We start from the raw sequence: 14,292 nt of genomic DNA, 5'->3' as shown, positions 1-14,292 counted from the left end.
CACTGGTGGGTTGAGTACTTCCTACATCTTGTCATTCTGACCTTTCTTCTTAGTCATATCTCCCTCTGACCTCCTTCTACCTCTGTCTTACACTCATTTAATGACTCCTGTGACTATATCGGGCCCATCAAATAATGTCCATGTCTGGCTGCTGTGCCTACCTACCTACATCTATTTCTGTGGATACTAATTTATACTGATAACTTCTAATCTAATACTATAGGGTTTTATTGTAGTAGTTGTAACTCCCTTTTATGACATTGAGAAACTTGTTTCCCATTCTCCTGAATGTCTTCTTATTTGTTCCGTCCCCTTATATGTAACCTATCTCCCATTGCCTCCCCTTCCCCATATTTATACCCTCTTCACCACAAGTGGGTTCTGACATCCCATGTTGGCTGTCTTTGCTCATGAACACCCTGCTGACAGTCTTCAGGCTTGGGCATCGCATGCAAGGCTGGCTATAGGATGCCCTCCTTACGTTGCTTGAATTGTGACTCTCCATACTGGATCCCCCCACCACACACACACACACACACACACACACACACATATACACACAATCCCTGGGATTCCCTCCCTACACTGCTTAGCCTCTGTCATCCTGCAATAGGCTCCTCTTCCTACTATCCTTGTTCATGTTCAGACTCTGAGACCTCAGGCTGGATTGTTTCTCCATGGAGACCTCTTATCAACCTGATTGGGTTTTCATACCTCCAGGCCAGACTACTACTCAGTATGGACACTCTCTTGATCCTGTTAGGGCTCTGGTATGTCACCCCTGTTCATCTCTTTGCAGAGAGGCTCTCTGCAAGGGCTATGAACTCCGCATGCCATGCTGCTTTTTTTTTTTTTTTTTTTAAACCTTCTGAGGCTCTAAAACTCTTATGTGCCACCCTCTTGAAAGAATGACCATCACACCCTACCTGGGCCTCTTGATGTCCCTACGTGGGACTCCCTTCCTGACGTTGCCTCAGGACCTGACTTCCCTTCCCACTTTGTAGATACCCTTATTTCTGCTCTGGCCCTGATTTCTCCAGCCAAGCCAAGTCCCCCTGCTATGTGGATGTTCTCTGCAGTTAACTTGGACCCTTTCTCTGTGCCAGGCAGCAATTCATGTAGTGTTCCAGTACTCTGATACTGATTTGGGCCTCTTTATTTCCCTCCCATCTAGCTCTGCCTCACCTAATGGCTTTAGTACTGACTCATTTGGAAAGGAAGAGGAATAATGGGTTTTTCCTTTTTTAATCTTTGTTACTTTAATAAAGTTCTTGTTTAGTTTTTCATTTTCTTAGCTATTTTATCAATGATCCATTACAGATATTTTGTTCTGCATTCATCTTCAACAGCGTATCTTGTTACAGTAAGTGTACCAGTATAGGCACTTGAAGTTAGTCTGGAAGGCCAGTTAGCATGCCATGCCACAATTTTATTGAGGATTATGGCTTCATCACTAATTAGTCTAATCGAATAACCTCAGTATTCTTTTGCTATATTTAGCTGGGCTTGTATTTCTCTGATCTTATTTCACATATGCTTTTATATTTGTTTATACTTTACAAGTTCTAATCTGCCACTGCACCTGTAAAGAAAATGCATGGGATTTCCTTACTGAGTGTTCTAAGCTTGACTGAAGCAGAATGTTTTATTTAAACTTACACAAAACAGCTTGTGCCTTGCCAACATTTTCTAAGCTCATTGTAGGTCTCTCCCCCTCCTGTTAGTAATACAAACCATCCCATTGCAGGGAAGATTATTTCAGGCAAAGTATAATTTTAAATTAGTTGTGTAACAGGCTTTGGGGTTATTGTAAGGTCTAATTACATAGTCTTTGAAACTTTTAAGACCAATGTCAGTCTTAGCACTTACAGTTTTTATACGTAGTTTCAGTGATACTGGTATTTCTCCTACCTCCTGCCCCATTTAGAATGCACTTGTCAACTTTAACAGGTATACTAATTAATGAGTTGCCATCCTTTGCTTGGAAGTCTTTGTTGCCACAGAAATACAGAGGCTTCTAGTTAACAAATCTGAGGTGAAGTTTATATTTGTGTATTTAATGTGTAAAAACATCAAGCATGGGATCCCTGGGTGGCGCAGCGGTTTGGCGCCTGCCTTTGGCCCAGGGCGCGATCCGGGAGACCCGGGATCGAATCCCACATCGGGCTCCTGGTGCATGGAGCCTGCTTCTCCCTCTGCCTGTGTCTCTGCCTCTCTCTCTCTCTCTGTGACTATCATAAATAAATAAATTTAAAAAAATTTAAAAAAAAAATAAAATAAAAACATCAAGCATTTTCCTTCTTAAAATTATAAGGGACTCTTGCTGCCATATAGGATTGATATAGTTTTTTTCCACCTAATATTTCTCATTCAAGAAATGCCCAAGTTCCTCTTTTTGGCAAGAGTTTAGAGATCACTTTAAATTCCATCTTTAATTGACCATTTTGAATGCAGAGGAGCAGCAGACTACCTACCACTCCTCCCAATTTCTTCTGATACTAGTTCTCATATTAATATAGTCTATCCAGTTTGGGGAACGTTCCATTGCTAAGGAATGTCATTTGATTACTAGAATTACTGTGAAATAACCTTTAGCTACAAAATGTGTAGTTAAAAGACCCTATTTAAATATATCAATAAAGAATAAGCTTGAGTGTCTTCTGTCTGCTTCAGAATCTTAAATATTGAAATAGTAGTTGTATAGAAATAAGCTTAAATTCTAATTGGTTCCATATCTTGGATATGAACATTGAATGATTTGATCAGAGTTCTAATTCTACAAATTGCACCAAACTAGCAGTATAGAAAATACTGTGTGAAACTTAACTGCGATACATTTTTAAGTGACTAGTTGTTTAAAAAAAAAAAAAGCTGCCAGAAATATGGAAAACTGATATTACACAACTTCTTATTAGTATACTTAACTAGAAATTTGTCTGACACTGACCTTAAGTCTATTAAGTGGGTCAAAGTATAAAATTAGTATAATGCCACTATAGTGCAGTATTACTAAAAACAGCCTTCATCTCACATTTTTGTACTTGTTAAAATTCTGCTCTAAATCTGTATTAATCAAAAAATAAATAAATAAATCTGTATTAATCAAAGTTTTACCACATTCAGGAAAATGCTTCTGTGTTAAGCTTCAGAAGTATTATTTATTGCAGTGTTGTTCATATCATTTCAGTGTATCAGCAACCCACAAATCGGTAAATCCAATAAAGGCTGTTCTCATTTAGCAATTCCGCTTACTCCATTTCAGTAAAAGGCAGTCTGGGCAATCAAGCTGTCCATTTGGTGTCATGTTTTAAAATATTTCAATTATAATCAAACTGAGAGAGAAGTATTGTTTTGAAAACTATGGCATTAGCATTTTTTGACTAGGTTTTATTAAGATGAAACTGCAAAAATTATTTGGGGAGCTGGGGCTATTAAGAGATTGAACAGGGGCAGCCCCAGTGGCCCAGTGGTTTAGCGCCGCCTTCAGCCCAGCGCCTGATCCTGGGGACCCAGGATTGAGTCCCACATTGGGCTCCCTGCAGGGAGCCTGCTTCTCCCTCTGCCTGTGTCTCTGCCTCTGTCTCTCTCTGTGTCTCTGATGAATAAATAAATAAAATCTTTGAAAAAAAAAAAAAAAAAGATTGAACAGGGGTGCCCTGGTGGCTTGGTTGGTTAAGTGTCTGACTCTTGGTTTAGGCTCAGGTCATGATCTGGATGGAGGGATTGAACCCTGCACTGAATCTGCTTGAGAGTCTTTCCCCCTCCCTCTCCAGCTCCCTCTGCTCCTCTTCCTGCTCCCATATACTTGCTCTCTCTCTGTTCCAAATAAATAAGTAAAATCTTAAAAAAATTTTTTTTTGAACAGAAAAATACCTGGTTGGGACGCCTGGGTGGCTTGGTGGTTGAGCATCTGCCTTTGGTTCAAAACATGATCCTGGTTTGGGGATTGAGTCCCACATTGGGCTCCCTGTAAGGAGCCTGCTTCTCCTCTGCCTGTGTCTCTGCCTCTCTCTCTCTGTGTCTCTCATGACTAAATAAATGAAATCTTAAAAAAAAAAAAAATAAGAATGACTAAGTTAAAAAAAAAAGAAAGAACGAAAGAACGAAAGAAAGAAAGAAAGAAAAATAACTGGTTAATCTCAAGATAATAATTTCCCTACCCCAGTGGTTAATGTTAACTTTCAGCCACTTCCTTTTGGTTAGCATACAATCAACATGAACAGTACTTTCTTTTAATTTTTAGCTGTCTTTGAAAATAAGCATTAATCATTATACGTATGTGGTGAATCTTTTTTAAATTGAATGCATAAAACAGAAGGGAAATCCATGTGTGTGTATATATACATATATATACAAATACACACGTATATATTTGATTTTAATTGTTTTTGAATGCTCATTGGCTTCCATTAAGCCAATTGATTGATGAATGATGCTTCCTTTGTCAGTTTTGTTTTAAAAGTCATCTAAATTAAAAATTTAAAGATCTGCCTCTCTCTCTTTCTCTCTGCATCTCTATGAATAAATAAAATATTAAAAAAAATTTAAAGAAGTGTTTGGTTTTGTCTGAAAAATCAGATGTAGAGTCTTGTTTTGTTTTGCCAGCATTGTGAATTTTTTTTTAAAGCAACACTTGTGCCAAATTAATTTCTTTCAAAATTAGACATTTTTAACGGTTTTATGTTAATATCTGGAATTATGTTCTTGCATACTCACCCAAACTGATGTCATTATTTTTGCTTTACAGGAATCATCTAGAACAGTTTCAGGCAGATATAAAAGGTGAGAATCCTTAAGTTTTAACTTACAACATATTGTAGACGTGACTGTAATGTCTGTCTGACTGTGGCTTAACTAACTAGAACTGTTTGAAACAGCTTGTTGAAAATTAAGAAACCTTAATGTTGTGCTGTTAAGAAGAATTACATTGTAGGCAGGAACATGGTAACGTCTGTCTGATTCATGACTTTGACGTACCCTGCTGTCTCTGAAAACTGCATACTGTGAATTTGTATGGAACTGGTGAAATTAGCAAAATAAAAACTGAGAATCATTTTCCTTTGTGTATTTGAACTTTGAAATACAAGAATACTACCTTTATTAGCTTGGGATGCCATAACAAAACACGGTAGACAGGATAGACTAAATAGAAACTACTTTTCTGACAATTGTGGAACCTGAAAGTCCTGAATCAGAGAGCCAGCAAGGTCAGGTTCTGGTGAGGGCCATCTTCTAGGTTGCGGACTAAGAACTTCTTACACCGTCCTTAACCCTGGTGTGGAAGAGCCAAGGAGCTTTCTCAGATCTCTCTTATCTGCGTACTGATTCCATCCATGAGGACTCTACCTTTGTGACTTAAGCACCTCTGAAAGACCTCTGGAAGGCCCCACCTCCTAATATTATCATACTGAACACAAGGATTTCAACATAGGAATTTTGGGGGAATGTAAAACATTCAGACCATACCAAGTCTTCTACACAATGAGTAATGCTTTTACCAGAAAATGTGTTTGAGTGTGTATTTACATATATAGGAAGAAAATCAGAATTAAATATGTGAAGTTGTTTAATGGAGATGCTTGGGCTATTAGCTTCCTCTTTCCCGGTTGTTATCATAAGGTTGCAGAAGATGTTGGTCATACGTGTGCTAATAATTATAGAATAATGGTAAACATTATCAAGCGCTTATTATGTCCAACATGCTTTACATGGAGATAGCTCATTCGATTCTCAACAGGTATCTTAAAAGAGAGGTACAGAAGGTACAATGTTTACTTTCATTTTGTAGATGAGAGAAGTGGGGTTTAAGAGGTAAAATAATTTTATGAGGATACAAGCTTGGCCAACAGTAAGTCTAGATTGGAACTCAGACAGCCTGATTCCAGAACACACATGCTTGCTTGCTGCACCATCTACCTAAGTTTACATATATAAAACCTTTAATTTTCTCTATTTGTATGTTAACATTTGAAGTATTTGGTTGAAAATTGGTTATTATATTCCATCTAAAACAAAACATTGATTCAGAGGACCTCCAATTTCCATACTATTACATATAAATAAAACTAAAATTTTAAGTTTTACTATTGGCTGTAATATCTACTAGTGGTAGCAAGAGGTAAAAAGGCCAAAATAGTAGAGTAGGAAAGTCTGAAACTGTCTCAGGTGAACCTAGTATGTTTGCTGCTACTTCTTCAGTTTTAATTTCTGAGTAATTTTAATTTAGGTATAATGAAACCTGTGAATCTTTTAAGCATCTGACATTTATACATTGCTTAATAATTTTTACTTAACATGAATAGCTTAAACTGGAAAGAATCTTGTTTCTTTTGCCAGAAATTACTGCCAGTAAAATAGCTTTGATTTGGCTTATTTTCAGGCCACATTCTCAAACCAAAAAATTTTTTATCACTAGTTTTTGGTTTAGGGATAAAGATAAAACTTAAGTAACTTAATAAATGTATAAATACTTACTTGTTAAATAGTAAACCTTGAATTATAATTGACACTATTCAGATTACTGTTCTTTAAGTAGAATCAACAGGAGAATAATTTTCTTATAAATAGTCATCAAAAGGTTCATTAACATATCACTGTGTGAAGAAGATTGGTTTTCCATCATGTATGTTTTTATTTTTAAGCTTTCAGACCATTATTTTACTTAGGACCAGTTCCTCTGCTGGTACTTTTTAATTTTCATGACCTAGAGCATGTTTTGTTACTTTTCAATTTTCAAAGATTTAGCCCTGTTTAATACTGTTATAAAACAAAAATTTTTAAAGCTTCTAGTCATTATTCACTCTGACTTCCAGCAATTCGTTTCTGCATGCAGAAACTCAAACTGCATGCAGTTTGGATACTGTCTAAAAAGGAAAAAAATACTAAAACAACATAAAACCTAGAATCTGTATTTAAAATTATCAATTCCTTATCTAGAGGAATTTGTTAAATCATACATCAACAATTCATTACTTTCATTAATTTCTCAAGTTGTAGCAATGACTAGAGAATAGATGTTCTTGCAAAGGGTGTCTGCTGACTAATGGGCATTTTACAAAAAGGAAGAATGGCTTAAGAATAGAAATTTGTCCTCATCTGTTAGAAAATGTTTTCAGTGCACCAGATAGCTTATGTTATACTGTATACACCTTTTTTTTTTAAGGTGTATGACAAATAGCTGGACAAATCCTTAAAAAGTCATTAGAGGATATAATGACAAGATTAGTTTGTATATGTGCTGTTATAATTAAATATATTTTTTCTTACAAATATCAAGAATGCACTTTTTCAGTATTGAGTCTGTTAAACACTATAGTTAGGCTGTATTTTATTCATCAACTCTTGTTTATGTAGAGCATCTTTTATATATTGACTACTTTCCTTTTTAAAATGTATTTAGAAACTATTTGGAGGTGAGAGGATCATGAAATCTCTGAGACTCAAGGTTTAGAAAAGATGGATCAGTATGTTTTTGTAGGTTTTTTTTTCCAATATGTGATTTAAAAAAAAAAAAAAGATTTTATTTATTTATTTATGAGAGACACAGAGAATGGGGCAGAGACACAGGCAGAGGGAGAAGCAGGCTCCATGCAGGGAGCCCGATGGGGACTTGATCCCGGGTCTCCAGGATCACATCCTGAGCCAAAGGCAGATGCTCAACTGCTGAGCCACCCAGGCATCCCGTGATTTTTCTTAATATGTTTACTTGGTTAAGTTTATAGTCCAATAGTTAAAGTTTTTTTAAAGGACAAGACAGGTTATTAGCTTGTAGATACCCTGCTTGATGTGATATCTAAATAAAACTGTCATACACCTTAAAAAAAAAAAAAAAGGGCAAGACAGTTCTAAGTGACTTGCAAAGGGCAGGATTAACCAGGGTGTATAATTTACCATTTTTATTTAAGCGTATAATCAACCATCAGGAATGGTTCTGAATAAAAAATATGGGAAGCACGTTAAGACAAATATCATTCTCACATAGTAATTAACTGGTCCCTTTGTTTTCACAAATATATTTAGTGCAGTATTATTTTATTAAGTGTGCAAAGTCATAAGTGTTCTAAGTCCCCTTCCCCTCTAGTAACCTTACATGGGATATATTTATGTAGCCTTTAATAGTATGCAAAGCACCTTGATATACGTTACCCAACAAATAGGTTGGGGGGCAGACATCATCTTTTCAAAGTGAGGAAAAAGGCTTTACTTTGTGAACCCTTTGGTATACCACGTTCCCTTTGAGCAGAAATTAGTTAAGTTACAAGAGAAGAAATATTTTTATTTTTTATTTTAAAGATTTATTTTTTATTAGGGTGGGGGTGTGCACATGCTGCAGGGGTGGGGAGGAGCAGAGGGAGAGAGAGAGAAGCAGATTCCCCGCTGAGCTGGTCGCGAGACTTGATCTCATGGTCAGTGAGAGGTCAGTGAGAGCATGACGGGAGCTGAAGTCAAGAGTCCAGTGCTTAACCGACTGAGCCACCACAGGTCTTGCTTTTATAAAGTATGTGAACACATCATAATATGAACGTTAGAAAGAATAAGCATTATCTTAGCTAAAACGTAGGTGCAAAATCCTATTTCAGACCGTAGTGTTTCATGTTATTATTGTACTTCTTTCTATAGCTATAACGCATGTACCTTTTTCAGGACTTTTCTTTCCTTACAATTTTTTTCAATTACTGAAAACGATTACTAAAAAATTGTTCTCTTCTTTTTAAAAGCAATCCTCACTACTGAAGATTTGAATTGGAAAAGCCTACTCACAAACTTGCCATCCAAGTCAGTCATTATTAACCTTATTTCTATTTTTTTGCTTCCATTTTATTTTTTAGGCTTCTTATTTGCGTGATTGTGAGCATATTGGATTTTGCATTCTGTTTTGCTTCTTAATGTAACATGAGTATCTTTAACTTTTAAGTTTTGGTAAGTTTTAAGTTTTAAGGCTGGTATCAGCGGAGCAGTCTCTGCTCTTCTCCCTTCCAATGAAGTACAGTATAAACCTACCAGAGGCACTCATTATAACTGCATTGGAGGCCCATAATTTCTTTATTTTTTATTTTTAAAATTGGTATTTATTTAAGTAATCTCTACACCCAACACGGGCCTGAGATCAAGAGTTGCATGCTATTCTGACTGCACCAGCCAGGTACCCACCCCCATTCTTTATTTGGATAAAACATGAATACAGTTCTTTTCCTTAAGACCCAATATCTGCTTCCAGTCAGTTCTGCTATAATACATGTTTTTGGAAACTTGAATTTGTCCCAGTTGATACATTAGGAAACAGTTTGACCATAACACATGTTTTATGTTTGCTTATGCATAATTTTGTTCATCAGAAACACTAGGTAAACACAGAAAACTGCACCCAGCTCAACTGAACTATGTAGGAAGACACAAAACACACACCGCAAACATCTACCAGCTGACCTCAGTAGGAGCCACAGCTATTCATTCACATGTGGAATCACAACTTCCCATCTGATTTCAGATAACTCTGCTTTTTACACTTCACTTCATGTGGTAAAGAAAAGAGGGATCACTTTTAAAAGATACTATATCTTAGATTATTTCTGTCTCAGATCTGTTTTTTTGAGCTACCATACAGAGGAGTTCAAACCCTTAGTTGTCACTTGATTCTTAGGCTCTTTCATAGGAAATTGAATAGAACCTATTTAAATTTAGGAAGTGAAGAAACAATTTTCATGCAGAGATACAAGATGTCGCAACTTTTTTCTAAATGGGACCGTCTTTATAACCATTGTTTTAAAACCAGTAGTTCTTGTTTGATTGTACATGTGTTTTGAGAACCACTGAGTCACCAGAAATTTCTTTGATTTATTGGTTAGGGATCAAACCAAAACAATCATCCATATTCTTTAATTGCAGACTAAAGACCAAATGAATCTTCCAGTAGCTGAAGAGAAACCAGTCTTCTTGGACTATGTGTGTTTTCTAAGGAAATCTATTCCTTCTCAAGATGCCTTATTTTTATATTAATATATTCTGTATTTTACCGAATGCTGTAAGACATACAATAGCTATATGTTCTAGCTGTGCTTAATGGGTATTACAAATGAACACGAATGTCAAAAAATGGTAATTTAAAAGTAATTGAGATACTAGTATATTTTGTGGACCTAATTGTTCCCTTGTGGATCTGAATTTTTATCCATGTCGTAAATATTATTAGCTAAGATTTATATATTTATTATGTACCATACGCTGTTCAGAGTACTTTCCATATACATTAATTCAGTCAGTTCTCCCAGTAGTCTTATGAGGGAGATGTTTTATTATCCCCATTTTATAAATGAGTAAACTGAGGCATATAATGACTTGTGTGAGATCAAAGAGATCGGTTGGTTTTATCAACATAGGTTGCTTTACCTCAGGGTAATATTATTTGCCTAGTATGGGTACAATGCAGAGCGTTTGGTCAGAGTTTGATTTAGCTTATTTTGACTCCCAACAAACTGGAAGGTACCAATAACCGGATATTTCTGTTTAACATGGTTTTTTTTGCAAAATAACTTCAACTTATGTAGCTTTGGATGTCATAGAGTCTACTCAGTGTTCTAGCTACAGTATAGGAAAATAACTTTTGTTCCTATATTCTTCAGATCCAGCAAGATCTTAAGTTATCCTTATAATCATGAAAGAGAAATTATGTAATAATATTTGGTATAATATTATTTTTAAGTGCATTTTAAGTATTATATTTCCTTGGAAACTAAGCACTAATCTGAATTTGCTATTCCATATTTAATCTCTATTTTTAAGAGTTTTGAGATGTAGTTCAACTATCATAAAGTTTATCCTTTGAAAGTGTACAATTCTGTGGTCGATTGTACTTACCCAGTGTTGCATAACTGTTACCACTATCTAGTTCTAAAGCTTCTCCTCCCCAGTTTTTTTCCAAAAAAGGGGGAAGCTCCATGCCTATTAAATAGTTTGCCAATCTCTATTTTTCCCTTCAGCCTTAGCAACTGGTACTCTGCTTTGTGTTTTTAGAGATTTGCATATGCTGGATAATGCATATGAATGAAATTATACAATATGTGGCCTTTTGGTCTGGCTTCTTTCATTTTGCATAACATCTATAAGGTTTATCTGTGTTACATAGTCTGCCTGGTTAATACCACATTTTGTTTAACCATTCATCAGTTGATGGACATTTGAGGTGTTTCCATGTTTTGGTTCACATGAATTATATTAAGATATGTAATATATAGTGTGCTGTGAATATTCCTGTGTAAATTTTTGTGGTTCCATTTATTCATAATACACAGAAATATTTCTCTTTTTTAAAGATTTTATTTATTTATTCATGAGAGACGTAGAGAGAGGGAGACACACAAGCAGAGGGAGAAGCAGGCTCCTTGCAGGGAGCCCAATGTGGGACACCTTGAGCTGAAGGCAGACACTCAACCTCTGAGCCACCCAGGCGTCCCTCTTAATACACAGAACATTTTCATATTGCTTAGTTGAAGATTTTTCTTAAAAAATAAAATAGATGTTTTATGTCAAATATGTGTTGAATAATTCTGAGGTGCAAGGTGTACTATGCTTGGCTGTTTGGGAGACACGTGTTAAGATAATAATGAAAAGTGTATAATTTTAGCTCTTCTTACCTAGTGCAGTGACTTACATCTAGAAGCATGTTCTCTGGGCTTGTTTTGTCTATACCTCGGGTAGTGAAATTTAGCAACCAGGTACATTTGATGAGATAACTGTTATATTTGATCTTTTTAGGATAATTCACTATATGTAATACACCAGAAGTGAGTGTGTATGATAGATAGCCCTTAACAGGGAAAACTTAAATTTCTAATAATGAGGTAAGTTATAAGCCAAACTTATTAATATAGTATAAATAGTTATAATGCAGACATTAAACTGATGCTTTAGAAAACCATGAATTATATAGGATAATTATTACCTATTTATGTTAAATCGAGAGAGGGAGGGTATATTATAAAGAGAATGATGCAAAATGAAGTATAATATATATCAAGTGTTCATAACTTGAAATCTACTAAAATTCTATGTAATAGAATATAATATTTGCTTATAAACAAATATTTATCTTTTTGTCAGACTTTCAAAGGGAGCCATGATCCAAAAAAGTTAAAAACTATTATATTGTAAAATGTATCGACAGTTATCTCTGGGTTGGTGGGATTACTGGAGATAAATTAATTATATTTTTTGTTTCCCATAGTTAATATCTATCGACTTGAGTAGCGTCTGAGTTTTTTATTTTGATCTTTAGTTGTTGTTGTTGTGTGTGTGTGTGTGTGTGTGTGTGTGTGTGTGTAAAGGAAGAAGAAAGAAGATGTACAGAGTAAGGGGCTGTTTTGAGGAGTGGGAGTAACAGAGTAAGATAGCAAAATATGTTAAAAATATGAAGGCCAGTCATGTACTTGCTGATTATTTAGGGATTTCATAGTTTATCCAGTACTGCTAAATATTTGATATCCATTCTAAAAGTAGGATTTTATTCATGACTCTTGTATTTCTTCTAATTGCTAAGCCTTAAAATACCTATTTTAGTGGAAAATTCCTCTAGCTGTAATCTTATAATGCTGTGCCAATCTTGTTCTCATGATAGTTTTAGAATAACAATGTTTTATTCCCCATCATAACACCTCTTGTCTTTCCACAAGAAGATGCTAAAAAATTCCCAGGGGGGGAAACTTTCAGTAAATGGAAGTATTTATCTTTGATGACACTTTATTCTTTTCCCTTTTCTGGACATTATAGTTAATATTTTTATAGCTAAGGACAGAGGGGATTCTTTTTGGAATTCTATTAGAGACTTGTGTTAACATTCCTAAGTAGAATATTACAAACTTTTTGAAGTTGATGAAACAAGTGTTATTAAAAAAAAAATTCATTTACTTGAGAAAGAGAGAGGATGAGAGAGAGAGAGAGAGTGCATGAGCAGGAGGAGGGCTACAGGGAGAAGCAGACTCTCCACTGAGCAGGGATCCTGATGTGGGACTTGATCCCAGGACCCTGGGATCATGACTTGAGCTGAAGGCGGGTGCTTATTAGCCAACTAAGCCACACTCAGTTGCCTCTGAAACAACCTTTTTTTGTTCTATGTATTTTGCACTGTACATATATGTCCCCCCAAATAGGTTGAAAACATTTGTTTTTAAAATAGAGCTAAATTTGCTAGAAGATCAAATAACAGTTATTCACAATTTTAATAGTATTCCTTATAAACCTCATATATAATGGGGATAAAGCACTAATTTTTTTAGTAATAATTATTCCTTGTTTTGAATTTGTATAATTATTTCATTTATGTAATGACAAGCCTAATATGAAGGATTTCAGAAATTGTCAATGGGTTAAATTTTCTAAAATTACAGTCTTAAGCTTGTGCATCAAACAAATACAGAGCTGTTAGGGGATATTCATGTTTCTAGATTTTTGTGTTTATGGTTGTCAGCATTGTAATTTCTACATGAGTAATATTGATGCAGGTAATTGAATTTTTTAAGAGAAAAGCTTTTTAAAATGATTCTGATGACCTTCTATAATATGATACTGCTTCAGTGATACCTTACTCTCTTGATTTCCTTTCTATCACTTTGCTGCTATTTCTGTCTTATTTGTAGTTCTTCCTTTCCTGTACTTGTCTTTTATGTATTGGTTTACTCAGTTCTGTCTTCAGCTTTATTCTCTTTTTGTTTTCTGTGTTTGTGCCAGAAATTTTCTTTACTACTATGACTTCTTTCACTACCTGTATATATACCAGTGAATCCCAAGTCATCATTAACTCTATACCTATCTAACCAACAACCTTTAAATATGTACTTACAAATATCTCAGAAATATCTGAAACTCAACATGTTCAAAAGTAAACTTGTGAAACATGGTGGATTTCAGTAGTTGGAATCAAAGTCCACTTTTGGTCAAGCCAGAAATCTGGACATTGTTTATGACACTCCCCCCTACCCATCTACATTCAGTCATTTATCAAGTCTTACTGACTTTGTATCTTCAATGCCAACACATCAATCTAGGACATCATCATCTCTTACACAGATTATTATGATATGCTTATTTTGGAGTGTTAAGTGAAAAGTTTTAAAATTTTATTTTATTTTAAGATTTTATTTATTTATTAATGAGAGACACAGAGAGAGGCAGAGACACAGGCAGAGGGAGAAGCAGGCTCCATGCAGGGAGCCCAACGTGGGACTTGATCCTGGGACCCTGGGGTTATGCTCTGGGCTGAAGGCAGACCTCAACCGCTGAGCCACTCAGTGTCCCTTAAAT

The 14,292-nt window shown here is 35.3% G+C and overlaps 1 protein-coding gene across 2 annotated transcripts in view; it reads left to right on the top strand.

Annotated features, from left to right (window-relative positions):
• The window catches only part of PAWR (pro-apoptotic WT1 regulator), a 101,597-nt gene that overhangs the window by 69,989 nt on the left and 17,316 nt on the right, over nucleotides 1–14,292 (top strand). For both annotated transcript variants that reach the window (XM_072772881.1, XM_072772880.1), the window contains exon 3: nucleotides 4,748–4,782. In XM_072772881.1, the coding sequence (XP_072628982.1) occupies nucleotides 4,748–4,782 (35 nt within the window). The remainder of the gene's footprint in view (nucleotides 1–4,747; nucleotides 4,783–14,292) is intronic.

This window comes from Canis lupus, chromosome 13 (assembly GCF_048164855.1).
Source record: "Canis lupus baileyi chromosome 13, mCanLup2.hap1, whole genome shotgun sequence".
In the NCBI taxonomy this organism is placed as follows: domain Eukaryota; kingdom Metazoa; phylum Chordata; class Mammalia; order Carnivora; family Canidae; genus Canis; species Canis lupus.
This window is presented reverse-complemented; position numbering and strand designations above follow the sequence as displayed.